The sequence below is a fragment of the Anguilla anguilla genome, chromosome 12 (assembly GCF_013347855.1).
Source record: "Anguilla anguilla isolate fAngAng1 chromosome 12, fAngAng1.pri, whole genome shotgun sequence".
NCBI lineage: Eukaryota > Metazoa > Chordata > Actinopteri > Anguilliformes > Anguillidae > Anguilla > Anguilla anguilla.
In genome coordinates this window covers 18431780-18446109 of record NC_049212.1, presented here as the reverse complement: position 1 = coordinate 18446109, position 14330 = coordinate 18431780, and the positions used below count along the sequence as shown (strand labels likewise).

General features: G+C 40.2%; 1 protein-coding gene and 1 long non-coding RNA gene across 5 annotated transcripts in view; one reads left to right on the top strand and one right to left on the bottom strand.

Moving 5' to 3' along the window:
* Window positions 1–9096, bottom strand: part of LOC118210400 (neprilysin-like) — a 22947-nt gene extending 13851 nt beyond the window's left edge. For 2 of the 4 annotated variants that reach the window (XM_035386549.1, XM_035386550.1), the window contains exons 1-4: window positions 8446–9096; window positions 5712–5882; window positions 4967–5002; window positions 4507–4668 (exon numbers count right to left, since the gene is read on the bottom strand). In XM_035386549.1, coding sequence (XP_035242440.1) covers window positions 4507–4668; window positions 4967–5002; window positions 5712–5882; window positions 8446–8488 — 412 coding nt within the window. In that variant the 5' untranslated portion in view covers window positions 8489–9096. Of the gene's footprint in view, window positions 1–4506; window positions 4669–4966; window positions 5003–5711; window positions 5883–6050; window positions 6248–8445 lie in introns of those variants that run through there. The other 2 variants (XM_035386548.1, XM_035386551.1) reach the window with 2 other exon arrangements.
* Window positions 6247–14330, top strand: LOC118210401. The gene is made up of 3 exons (XR_004761854.1): window positions 6247–6375; window positions 6522–6612; window positions 14211–14330. It is a non-coding gene; the product is annotated as an uncharacterized LOC118210401 (long non-coding RNA).

Here is a 14330-nt window from a genome sequence, read left to right as displayed (position 1 = left end):
TGCCAGTTTAATATTAATTAAGGCCAAATGGGCACCTCCTGCAGAGGGCAGGGATCACGTGTGTGATTGGATTACGGACTGCCTGCAGTCAGAGCAGCAGGAGCTGCTCGGGCTTCAAACCGCTCCCTTGGATTTGGAGTGCTCTTTGCCCCTCACACTGCACCTAAATGATGTTGTTTTGGATGTAGGGTTCAATGATTGTTAATTCCTTTTCCAGGAAAAATGTGATGTCTCTGCCACCTGCTGCTATCCTTAAAAAGGAAACGGTCAGAGAAATAAACTTTACCGCAGCAGTGCTATGTAGGGTCTTTCGGTCCAACAGAATTATTTCATGTAACAATTAGTACAGGCTTCTGAGAATATATACTGGGATTTATTGTCCTTTTTATTGTCTTTTCAGCATGACATTAAGTTAAGTATTGAATATCTGTACTGAAGTATGTAGCTGATCCTGAAACCCAGAGACCCATGAACCAAGGTAACCTTAGAAAGACTCTCCCCCTTTAAGGAAAGGTAGCTACTGCACCACTTAAGAGCCACAATTGCATGGCTATGACTATGAGTGTAAATGAAGGAGTTCATCCTACACATCCTATTCTGCATCATGCAGGCAGTGGGCCTTATTGTTGATACAACCTCTTTTCAAACGTAAGTACACTTCACAGCCAACTGCGTACTGGAACACACAGCTTTCTTCATAAAACCAGAATGACTTTTCTCATTCCGGGACAGACTTTTTACAGACCCATGGCATCTGGGCAGACGTGCAATTATTTTATAATGGATTTCACACACGAAAGCAGAGTTGAACCAAACGTATGATATAAAGATTTATACGCAGACTGTGATGTCATGTCTGATGGTTTTCAGACCCAGTGACACAGCTGCATGTCCCTTCCCAACCCCGGATGTATCAACACGGGTGGAGGTTATTTATTTCTTCCTCTGCTTTGCATCTCGGAGAGATTATGCAAACAAGCTTGATATGCCCCTCGCTGTCAGTCGGATCTGCACTGGCAAAGCCTCCCACTGATGCAGCTGCTCCACTCCGTCGCACTTCAGTCACAACCAGTTTGCCACACTGCACAGAAACAGGCGCTGTGTGACATTTCTGATTCTCTGAGGTTAAATGGAATATTCCTTTCATCTGCAGTTCTCACATAGCTCACATACATGATATATACAGTATATACTGTATATATATATATATATATATAGTTGTTGCACACATTAAATGATGTTTGGAATTGTTTCACTTAAACAGTGTGCATATAAATATATAATTTGTGGTTTTATTAATGTTAATGGAAACTACTTGTTGCATTTATTGAATAATAAACATTTTTTTCTGCTTCCACCAACAATAACACATAATCTTAGACACGACACTAAATCTGCAAGATATATGGCAAAGAAGAAGGTGTTAAGATTAGATGTGCAAGGCCGAGTAAACATATTTGCGACAAGGGTATTCCCTGCGAGAAATTGCAAAGAAGCTTAAGATTTTTAGGTGCAGTGTTGGGTACACACTCCGAAGGATCTAGCTGATGGGCAGCAATGTTAACAGGAAAATTGTTTGAGAACTGGAGTCTTTTCTTCTTGTTAGCAGAATATAGCAAGGTCTTTTTGCAGAAGCACATCCTTTTAGACTAGCAGAGTTTAGTTGCCATTTTACTGTAGTCAGGGGAACTGGTTTCTCTCTAGCTGCACTGAGTTCTTCCTGCAGTTGTGGTGCGGTTTTATGATGGTTTCCCTTGCTAGACAACACAAAATATTTGTCTTCAGTCTCTTGATCTTTCTGGTCTTCTCCTGTTAACATTACTGCCCATCAGCTAGAACCTTCTGAGTGTGTACAGAGCACTGCATCTGGAAATCTTAAACTTTTCTTAAGCTATTTCTAACTTCTTTGCCCCATTTCTTGCTAATTTAGCACCCATTTAGCACCCTAACTACTTTGGTGCAAGCCTTTGCATGCAATGACTGCTTGCAGTCTGTGACCCATAGGCATCTAATTGTCTTCTCTGTCGATACTCTGCCAAGCCAGTACTGCAGCCATCTTCAGATCCTGCTTGCTTTGGAGACTAGTTGCCATAGGTTTCTTCTTCAGCAAATGAAATGCATGGTCAGTTGGATTCAGATTGGGCTTGGTCAGTAAAGAATATTCCAGTTTTTGGCTTCAAAAAAGTCCTTTGTTGTGTTAGCAGTATGTTTGGGATCACTGTCTTTCTGTAGGATGAAGTGCCATCCAATGAGTTTGAACTTGAGCAGATAAGATGCTTCTGTATACTTCGGGGGGGGGGGGGGGGGGCTATTTTGTTTTGGCCTCCACCCTTGCCATCATTCTGATACAAGTGAATCTTGGTCTCACCTGTCCACAAGACCTTATTCCAGAACTTTTCTCTTTTAGGTACTTCTTAAACTGTAACCAAGCCATCCTGTTTCTTGATTAGTATCTTGCAGTGTAGCCTCTGTATGTCAGTTTGTGAAGTCTTCTGCAGACAGTAGTCACTGACACATCCACACCTCCTGAAGAGTGCCTCTGATTGGTAGGCCAGGTGTTTGGGGTTTTGTTTCATTATGGCGAGAATTCTTCGGTCATCAACTGTAGAGGTCTTCTTTGGCCTACCATGCCCTTCACGATTACTGAGCTCACCAGTGCTGTCTTTCTTCTTAAATATGTTCCAAACCACATTCATTTTTATAAGTCAAAGTTTTAGCATATGGCTCTGACTGTTTTTTTCTCAGCCTCATAATAACTTCATTGACTTTAACAGACACTGAAGTTACAAGCCTAGAATCAAGACTAGATACAGAAAGCTCTCCTATCTTACCTGCACTACGGAATTCACCTGACTAATCAGGGACACCATCTGTCCCAAATGTTATGGTGCCCTGAAATGGGGGGGGGGCTATGTATAAAAAGTTCTGTCATTTCTACATGGTGAAACCAACATGCAAAAAAATACTTTAATACAAGCTGAGAATCTGCACTTTAACCACATGTGAATTGTTTGATTACAAAGCTCTGTGCAGCACAGAGCAAAATCAAGAAAGAAATGTCCTTGCCTATATATATATATATATATATATATATATATATATATGTATATATATAATACAGTGTATGTGATGAGATGCAGGACTGTGCTCTACACTATTGTATGGATAACTTCACACTTCACTGTACTTCATGAATATGGTGTGTTCTTTCTTTGATAGATCACACTTAGTTCGAAACACCTGGGCCTTGGGCCAGGAACAGTGTATCAGATATAGCAGACAAACAAATTTAAGCCAACAGGTCAGCTTCATGTACCTATGCATGAACATACATACACACCCACGCACACGCACACACAAACACATCATGCACAGCTTTGTGCTAAACATAACCATGACAAAACAATTTTGATCTTGCACCAGCAAGTTTACATGGCCCAGAGCAAGATGCTCCCCACACTTTTGGCAGGGTTTGGTTGTTTTGCTATATTTAATTTGTTATGTTTGTTCTCTATTGAATTTGATAGAATGTGTTATTCTCAGTAACCTGGCCATCACTGAATGAATGCATGACAGCGATGAAATTAAAGGGCTCACTTCATAATAGAAGCCCTGAATATTATCCATTTTCAAGAAAGTATTATGTTGACTAAGTGCTATAGAACTTAGGACACTTAGCTTGGCACAGAGAATACTGGCTTCTTTCTACAATCCTTCAAGCCTGCCTTTTTACACATATGGTGTCCAAGGATTCCACTCTGGCATGGGTTATGCTAATAGAGAGTGTTTCCTACAGAAAAGTGCTGAATAAAAATGACTTCATGAATGTAATTATATCAGAAGGAAGTCTCTGAAGAAGAAGTAACAGTCTCCTTTGATGGAGGGTGACAGTCCTTCAAATTTCCACTCATTTAAAGTGCACAGCAGTGTTAACAACACCACCACCCCTGGAACCTCACCTAATCATTAATGTTTAACCCCCTTAATGGAACAGAAAGCCCTTCTGCTAAAGTCTGCTTAGTCAGACTTCCTGGACTCCACTGTCCTTTCTAAAAAAACCCAGAACATGAGGCCTGTGCAGAACTGAACATGTTGATCCCCCCCTGCAACAGGATCCCCACAGACAGTAAATCAGGTGCCACTGTGGGACTAATGAGTCTCTCAGTTCTATCATGTCCACCAGGGCTACAGGGCCTTCCGGATACCTCGACCTAAGTGCTGAGCAGGGTTAAGCCAGACACTGCCCCCTCCTCCCCTTATTGCCCCCCACCATCAATCCCAGCATGCTTGACTCGAAGTGTGAGAACACATAGCAATGCGCATGTTTGTTTTTTGCTTATGCACATTGCTCATCTGCAACAAAAAATAAATGAATAAAAATGTATTCATTAATAAAGAGGATGTTTCTCTGGCAAAATCCAGTGTAAATATTTTACCACTGCTGTGCCAGTCTTTGACCTACACTCAGTCAATGTTTCATCTACATGAAATCAATGTTTCACTGACCTTTCAGCACAACTTCCAGCTCGTCCCTCAGGATGTCGAAGGTGCTGTACCGGGAGCTGGTCTCTGGGATTATGTTCCTTTTCAGCCAGCCCCCGCAAGCATACTGGTAGAAGTTATCACATGGATTAACGCTGGGGTCCATGTTTGAAATGATGCGGGAAGCTGTAACAGCACCGGGATTAAAAGCCCTATTAGGCTCAGCTAGTCAGAAGAACATTAACCCCATATGAGTCTGGCAAGTGTCCAAACAGAGGTGCTACAGCCAGATTGTGAAATTTTTTTGGATTATTCAGTAAACAAAGTCAGAGTCCAGTTAAAATCTTTGAATTGCTAGATGCCATAAATGGGTTTAAAAGCATTTATTTGGGATAATAACCATTATGCAGCAAGTGAATTGCAAAAGATTATTAGAATCGGTGATTGATGTTAATATCATTGACATTGATGTCATTCAACTCACCTGATTGGGTGCAATCTGCGCTTGTGCAAACAGCATCTGTGAAGAAAACCACAAACACCTTCAGCCATGTGTTTCACATCAGCCCATGTTAAAATATTCACCACCACATACCACTCACTCTGCACTGCATTTGAAAGTGCAGTCACCAAGGAATGCTGTGGAAACCACACTCAAATCTGTCTCCTGGGGCACCAATGATATAAAGCTGCGCAGGATTTTAAACAAGCACAATATTGTGGGGGAAATCATTCCTTTTATAACAGGGTTATCAGCAGACAGAGCAAAGACTCGCCAGCCATTCTCACTGCTTGTTTTTTTTTTGGAGGGAAATGAGATGCAGTTATTTCTCCTCTTTCTCCTTATTATCCTGAGGTGCCATGCCTCCTAACCACCCCCCCCCCCCCCCCCCCCAACACACACACACACACACACACACACTCACACACTCACATTCCCATGGAGAAATCCTTGTGTGCTTGTGTTCTGCCTGGAATAGCTTATTAAACATTTATTGAGTGTCATAATTACAGTCAATGCAGTCAATGCAAGGGCCTGTTTATGTTTGTCATCCGCTGCAGCCTCCAAGGGCCGCTGGATCTGTTTTTGGGATCTCAACTGAAGGTACACCAACAGTGTTGATATTACTGCATCCCACTACTGGCTGTCATAAATTGCCATTTTTTTTTGTCTCATTATCATCAAAATCTAATTATGATTCATTAAATAAGCACACACTTCCACTTACCATGCCGTTGTGTTGCAAACAGTACAATCAAAGCAACCAGTACAATAAAGAGGAGTGACACAATAGTTATAAGTCCAATCTCCAGGGATGTCCATCGCAGCTTCTTGGCAGACTTGGGAGTGTTGTTCTCTGCCATAGTCTGTCCTTCAAGTGCAGCCTGTGTTAAGTCACCTGAATAACACAACAAAAAATTTTCAATGAAAAAGTATTGTCAAAAATATGTCCCTTTATAACGGACGACTTTGACATCACTGGGGGAAAAAACCATAAAAAAGGGTATTTGATGCATAAAAATGTCCAAACTTTAAGTCCAGAGTACGTGCGAGTTATTTTAGATACCTTCCCTGCCTCGTCTGAGCCGTGTCTGTCACTGAATAGATAAAGGAGATCAGCAAAGTTCCCAGTGCACTGTTTAGTTTATCTTGCAGAGCAATTAATCCTTGATCCTTGGCAGTGAAGCAGACTGACTGTATTTACGGCAGGCCTTTCGAGCACTCATTAAGATGAAAGACCCAACCTGAGGACAAAGTCTTAAATTCCCCTTTGAAGCAGACAGGGAGACAGAGAGAGAGAGAGACACTTCTCACAGAAGTGGCTTCAGCCTGTATCTGTCCATTCTGAAGACGCGGATGACATTCTCTGCCAGGGGGCTTCCCCTGAGTGAGTGAGTGAGTGTGTGTGTGTGTGTGTGTGTTTGGGGGGGGGGGGGGGGGGGGGGGGCAAGACGAAGGCTTCTGATTTGTACATTACATTACATTACATTACATTTGTAATGAGATTCTTATGGTGTATTTTTCTAATGTGTTTCAGAACCCTCATACCCTTGGGCTTCAGGAGCCAGAAAGTCAGGTGAAGAATGACTCACTCCATTTGATTACATTTTGCAAGAAATATGCCATAGGTAATTACCGTGTGTGTGTATGTGCATGCGTGTGTGTGTGAGTGTGTGCGTGCTTGCGTGTATGTGTTCCAATGGAACCTGTTACAGAATGTGTTTGTGCTTTTAAAAAAAATGGTTGTTATCCTTTATTTCATAAAAGTACGTTGGACACACAGTTATTATATCCATGTGTTCAGAGACTAGACACTACAGGCTATTTTTGATTACACGTGCTGTTCTTCTTGCTGTACATTGCAAAACAGTAGCTTACAGAGGTAGAAGAACTTATTAGGCAAATTTGTTAATACCTAGGCCTATAAGAAGACAGTAAAATAAGTCCTGCCTCTGAGCTGTTTCTTCAGTAGTCATGTCCTTTATACAACAGAAATGGTTAATCAATGTAGCTTCATGTTACTAAACCACTTAGGTTTTGCAATTTATTATATTATAAATGTATTGATTTTTTTATTTATTTTTTTTACGCGGTGCAACCAGTTTTTCCCCCAGGGTTAAATGGCATGACATCACTTGGGAGCCAATCTAAGCCTGAACAGACCCATGTTCCCGCTATCATCCGTGTCATATTGCCATTCCTTTCACTAGCGTATGATTGATATTCACAGAAAGACAGCGATAGCGTTAACTGACACGCTCCGGCGTGTCAAAGCTAGCTGACAGTCACGCGCCTCGTTGAGAGTCCAGAGGAGGCTCCTTTACAATACTATTCTCACAGCAGCTCTGGTGCCGACTACGGCCAGGAGTTGTTTCACATGGCAGGGGACCGTAGTCTATTCAAAGGCCAAGAGAGGAATGACGCTTTGAGAGTGAAGTAACAGCGCAAACGGGGAACGGTCTGCGTCACTTATGTTGAGAACAGCTAGTGCTATAAAATAATGAAAATAGTTTTGAATTCCAATTACCTACAGCATATCTGAGCTCTTTTAAGTTTAGTTTTTCCTACAAGACACTCGTATAGAATCTTATGCATATTTTGTTGCAGTGTCTGCAATAACAAACGAAACAACATCCTCTTAGATTTGTTGATGTTGCCACACTGGAGCGTTTACAGCTCTTAATTCGATTGTGCGACTTGTAGCGCTCGGTTGGACGAGCGAAATCCCCCAAAACTCAGAAAACAATTTCAAACAGCGATCAGGCACTAAGCTTGTGTAAAGTTACTAAGAAATACAAAGCTTGCATGTTAAGTTCCTCAGAAACATTGGATGCATTGAGAATGTCCAGCTGATGATAAAAGACATAAAAGGTAGGCTATAAAATCTCCAATTACGGGACAGTGCGTTTATGAAATACTTAAAAGAGAATGAAATGAAGCAGGAAAAACTGTTAATCCCCGTTCATATTTCATTGCATATATACATTTGAAACGTAATTTCTGTGCTATTATATGGTGACCGTTAGCAATTTTTAAAAATTGTTATTCCATGTCATGAAAAAGGAGATATATACATCAATATCTATAGATATATTTCTATATGTAAATAATTCAGATTATTAACATTTATCAATGCAGGTTGATAAGGTCTGAGCAATATCGATGAACTATTCGGCTATAATGACCGCTGTATGCTATAACAGCTGCACTGTTTCTATTAGAAATAGGGTTACATTCTTCAAATTGCTTATAGGGGGGTACCGTGCATTATATGAATAGATTAATGAAAGAGGTGATCGGGCAACATTATTGCATTGATAGTATTTCAACGTAGTTGCAAATAAATGCATTATAAATAATTCAATGCACGCAACCGGTGCACAGTCCAAACAAGATCGCTAGCTATAGATATGCACATTACAGTACTAAAAACCTGTGTTTTCCAGGCGGGACTGACTTACCAGGTGTCTCTGGAAATTTTCGCTCGATGATGTAAATGGGCATCACCGACCAATCAAACAGTCATCAAATCCATAAAAGAACAACCTTCTTGGGTAAGCGCTGAACAACCTGGAAAATCGATAGCGAAAAAGGTACTCTGCTTCGGTTCTTGCTGGTTTTAAAAAAATGCGTTCCCCTCTGTAGCCTACTAGAAACGGAGGGTCTTTTTCTACCTGTTAACGGCACGACACCATCATCAATCCCTTAATACTGAAGTGCCGCTGATTCAGTATAGGCTTACTGTGTGCCAAAATAACCGACAAACAGCACGCAAAACTAAAACGAACAGCATACAAATAATTATCTAGCCGAGGAAGTACTTAAATGGCTCTAGTACCCGACGTTGACTATCTTAAAAGCCGGCGTTTAGTAGCCTACAGATCTTGTCAGTGACGCTCAAGCCGCCTCAGTGGTCTCGTAAGGAGTGCGCTGACAGTCAATCCTAAATAGCTCGGGAATGGATTTTGCCTCAAGTAAATGCCGTGGTTTATTCTAACACCCTGGCGCAGATGATCCTGTGGAGGTAGGATTTACTAGGTGCATGACACCAACTTGTGCTCGGTGTTGTGGACGGAATAGTTGTAGTCACCCCACCACCCTCTGGTTTTACATTAGGCTAATATTGTGATACTCGCCGTCAAATCGCGGACTCAAAAATTAACTAAGCTCTTCCGAAGTTGGCCGCTTGTGTTAGTGATGGAGATAAATCACTGTTGCGGAAGCTCAAGAGCAGCAATTGTCAAATGGTATGTTAGCATTGGCAGGCTGTTTGAACTTGTAGTAGGATTTAATAGGACAGGAATTTTACAGGCTCCATTTAAAGCGGAATGCATGCGCATGGTAATAGCTGCATATATGAGCGTGATTTATTCATTTATTTCCCCTGGAACTGTAGCTTATATTTTTATAATAAAATTACATGTCTTGGTCTGTTTTGCAATTTTCTACATCCTGTAATTTACAACATCCTTTAATACACCCTGATATTATCAAACCAACCAGCTTTATTAGCATTTTTGTAGAATTTTTTGTAGGCTACATCATATTTTCTTTAATTCTCTTTGGAAAAAATTGGCACAGAAGAGAAGCTGCCAAAATTGTAATAACTTATTGAAAGGTTTACAGCATTCCACATTTCATACCCTCAATTCAACAAAGATTTTTCTGTATTTGGCGGTTTTATTGAATGCAGGTTCTTCCCAAAATATATTATTATTAATAATAATAATAATAATAATAATAATAATAATAGCAGTAGTAGAAGTAGTTTTGGATGGTAGTTCTTGCAAAGAACACCAAAGAGCAGCATTTTAAGTCATCTAAGGATAGAGTGTGCATGTATTAATGACTGATTTTCTCACAAAAATCATCTAAGCTAAACTGTCTTCTGCACTCTAGTTCCTGAATTTTTCATTTAAAAAATAATGCATTTTTTAATTGTAAACCATTTGAGAATAGTGTTGAAAAGCATAAAAAATGGGAATAGTGTTGAAAAGTGTTAACAAAAAAAAAAAAAAAACATTACATCCAGGCATCCCTCCTGCGTCTCTTGGACACTTTTTTTTTTTAATCATCAATTCAATAGTTATACATGTAAGGGAAACATGTCATGGCTTACAGAAATGATATATTTACAGAAAAACTGGAAAATAGTGGAATAACTGAGGAACTATCAAACAAAGTTGTATGAATTTGGGTACATTTTTGAATGATAACATGTCTGGGACTAAAAAGGTGGCATATAAGGGATAAGATTAAGAAGATTAAGAAGGATTAAGAATGTGTTATGGATGAGTGAGATATGACCTGTGGAAATACAGTGACTTGAATTTGGGCTGACATATTCAGTTCACCTAAAATTTGAAGGATTCGTATACATTCTTATATATATATATATATATATATATATATATATATATATATATATATAAGATAACAGTAATAAACTGTTTTGAGCACTGGCATAGCTAAATTCTGATGATTATTTTGTATATAGTTATTGTTTTAGTGTGGTTTGTCATGTTTATTTGAAGTGCATTTCTTACTCAAGGCTATAAAAATCAATATTATAAATTCAAAAGTTTTCCATCTTGATGTGTGCATGTTTTATCAATAAATTTAGTAAAATTTCAATATGCTTTTCAGTTTTTTGTCCATTTGCCATAATACAATCTCTGTACTTAAAGTAATGATATGCAAGGCCTGATGAGAAAAAAAAAAAGAAAAGCAAAAATCTGAGGGCCCCCCAAAATGGGGAAAGTAGGCCCCAGACTTCTCAGTGTTAAACAGCAGGGCCCAATCATGTGCCACCTTGCTGCCATCATACCTCGTGTGGCAGTAGCTGGCCGTCCATATCAAAATAGTCCTACATCTTTCAGTTTTTCTCTTCTTTTGACCTGAGGAAATCCAGACTGGCCCCCCGCACAGACAAATCACATTTCAAGAAAGGCCTGCAACAACACCCCAGATGGGTTCCATTTGGAATTAAATCCTGGCTTTGCTCTAAGTGATCATTACACTAATGGCAAACCTCTCTCTCTCTCTCTCTCTCTCTCTCTATCTCTTTCTTTCTTTCTTTCTTTCTTTCTTTCTTTCTTTTCAGAATTTAATTTCCTTCACTGTGAGTAATCCAGCACATTTCATTCTCTTGTTAAAAATTTATTTTTAATAGCACCGTCCTCCCGGGAGTGCTGGCTTTATCTTTTGGCTGTGTGTCACCCCTTAGTGCACTGGCATCAGTCCACCCTCTTGGGGCTGTTGGGGGCTTCACAGGGAGGCTTCTCAAAGTGCAATAGTATCCTATTACAATTAGCTGCCTGTGGTTCGAAAGCATAGCTGCTGCTTTTCCTGAAACGTCGTGAAACAGGCCTACCTGCAGCATAAATGAATCTGTGTTGAGGCCTGCTATCCATGTTACATCACTCCCCGGCACAAATGAAAAATGACTATATTTATTTTAGTGCCACAAGAATCCACAGACCAGAGGATCATGGGGTCAGGCCCCAGATGTGACCACTGCCACTGTACCACAAGGCACTTCACCTGATTTTCTTAAGTTTCCATGTGACTGAGGGGACTATCGGTATTAATTTTGGCAGGTTTAGAGGATGCCCTCAGTGAACCATGCCAAATCAAAGACCATGATACACTATGTTACTTTATGATGACTAGAACAGGCCTTGGTCTCTATCTGTATCAAATCTCCTGGCTGTGTTGCCTGCCTCCAGGACTTGAGATTACCACCCCTGATGTAGACACTACTACCACGGAGAACATTCCTCCTGTAACTTTCCACCCTAGTACTGAGCTGGGTTGCCATATCAGTATCTCAGAGAGTGGTTTTATGTCTTCATGAGCCTGAACCCAGCAAGTTATTTTATTCATTTGATTTAATATCCCACAGTTCATAATGTTTGTGTATATATTCTTTGTTTTTGGTTTATTTGCTGCAACTTTATGATAATTATAGATGTTTAAACAAAAGGTGTGTTATAGCAGCAGTGAAAATACATGCTGCTATAATACATTCTTCATAAAATGCATGCCTATGATGTACATATTTGCAGTATCCCAGTCAATAACTTAAAGAATTCAGCTGGTACTTGTTTTTTTTTTTCCTTTACAGTGCAGATTTCTGACAGACAGTGCGGTAAACATCATTATCTTGTTTCCTTGGTGATGAGGATGGACAAACATGATAATGACTATAATATTTGGAGACCTGAACACACAGGGCTGCTTGGTACCAGTAAAAAAAGCTGTTCTAAAAAATAAATTGTTGAAAAATCTTTAGTTCTTTCTTAGTTTGCAGTTATATTTTATTATTGATTTATATTGGTGTAATATTGGTAGATGACTCCAAAGGTTGTGTGTGTGTGGTTATTGGTTGAAGGTTTGGGTGGGAGTAAGGGGTGGTTATAATTTAAATGACAGGGGTGGAGTGAACAAACTCACCTGTGTAGCAGGTGTAACATATGCGGAGAAAAGGAATTCCGCTGACAGGCCATTTGTTTGATGTGCCTCTTCTCCTTATAAGGTATCGCAATCAAACTGTCCCAAACTAGAACCTTCTCACCTTAATTCTTAGCCCCAGGGGTATCGGTATTGTATGGTGTGATGCTTTTTTTTATGATTCTCATCAAACAAAAGTATCATTCTATACCACCATACCTTACCTATTAAAACTGTCCCATACTGGGCATTACTCTAAAATAGTGGACTGTAATTTCATACTGCATCAGATAATTCATTAAAATGAGGAAATATCAGCATTCAAACTACTCCTTTTATAATTTTAACTTCAGATCTAAATTTTATTGTACTGTATTTCTGCTCTGCTGTGGCATGTATCATTTGGCCAGCAGCCATACCACCATTTACTCTGCTCCTGCCGACTGCCTGAAGCTAAGCAAGTGTGGGCTTGGTTAGTACTTGAATGGGAGACCACCAGGGAATACTGAGTTGCTGCTGGAAGTGGTGTTGGTGGGCCAGCAGGGGGCAATCTTCCCTCTGGTCAAATAAGCCCCAATGCCCCAGTGCAGTGACGGGGACACTGTGCTGTAGGAGATGCTGTCTTTCGGATGAGACCTTAAACCGAGGTCCTGACTCACTGTGGTCATTAAAGATCCCATGACACTTATCGCAAAGAGTAGGGGGTTCCCCGGTGTCCTGGCTAAAATCCAAGATCTGGCTCTCGCAAAAAAACTTGCCACCTAATCATCCCCTGATTTAATTGGCTAAAAAAATGTTCTCTCCCTTCAGTGGAGCTGCTCAGTGGCCAACAATAGAAGATTGTGGTTGTACTGAGCAGCTCCCAGGTGTGAATGTGTATGAGTGTGAAGCAGGGCGTTCCTGAAAAAGAGCATCCATGCTCAGCGAACCTACCCTGGGTAAATAAAGGTTAAATAAATAAAATAAAATAAAAAATGGTATTTACATGGTTTCAAACAGGATGCATGAAGTGGTTAACTCAGCGTATTGTTTAGTTCTCACTGTTTTCATTATCCACTCCTATTGGATTGTATCCCCAAGGGAGAATGTTTCTCAGGGATCAGGTTCTCTTCTTTCCCTTCATTCTTTTCACAGAGGATTTTGCCAATTCGATAATTTATTTTAACCTATCTCTTCTGCTAACCTTTGCTTAAATTAATAAAACCAAATTCAGTCATAGGGAAATGCTAAATTCATAATATTATATTTTTTTGTGTCGTCGCTACTACTCCACATTTCAGATAAACGTATCTTTACTTAATGTGTTCCTGCTGTTGTTAGTTAGAGAACATAGTTGTGCGTTAGTTCAGATAATCTCTCTTTAATTTGTTTCAGTTGTCCCAGCTGTTGCTGTTGCTAGTTAGAGAACATAGTTGTGCGTTAGTTCAGATAATCTCTCTTTAATTTATTTCAGTTGTTAGTTAGAGAACATAGTTTTGCGTTAGTTCAGATAATCTCTCTTTAATTTGTCTCAGCTGTTGCTAGTTAGAGAACATAGTTGTGCGTTAGTTAAACAGTGTATGCAGTCACGTCCTATTCTGCCCTAACGAGCTCAATGCAATTATGTAATTGCCACCCCGTATTTTTAACTCCAGCTGAGCCTGCCATAGCCTTGTCGTTAGTTTGCCCTGTGTTTCACCCCGATTCCCTTGTGCGCGTTGCCTCGCTCCAGACGGGCCATCGACCGCAGGCGCAACTATCTAACCTGGTCTACCCACCCCTGTCCACTTCTCAGGAACTGTTGTGGGGGGACCATGGAACTGACAATCAGCTGTCCAGAAGGCTGACTTCATTACTGCCTTTGCCAAGACAAAGTCTCTTGACTTCTGGCTCTCACAGAAACCTGGATCACTCC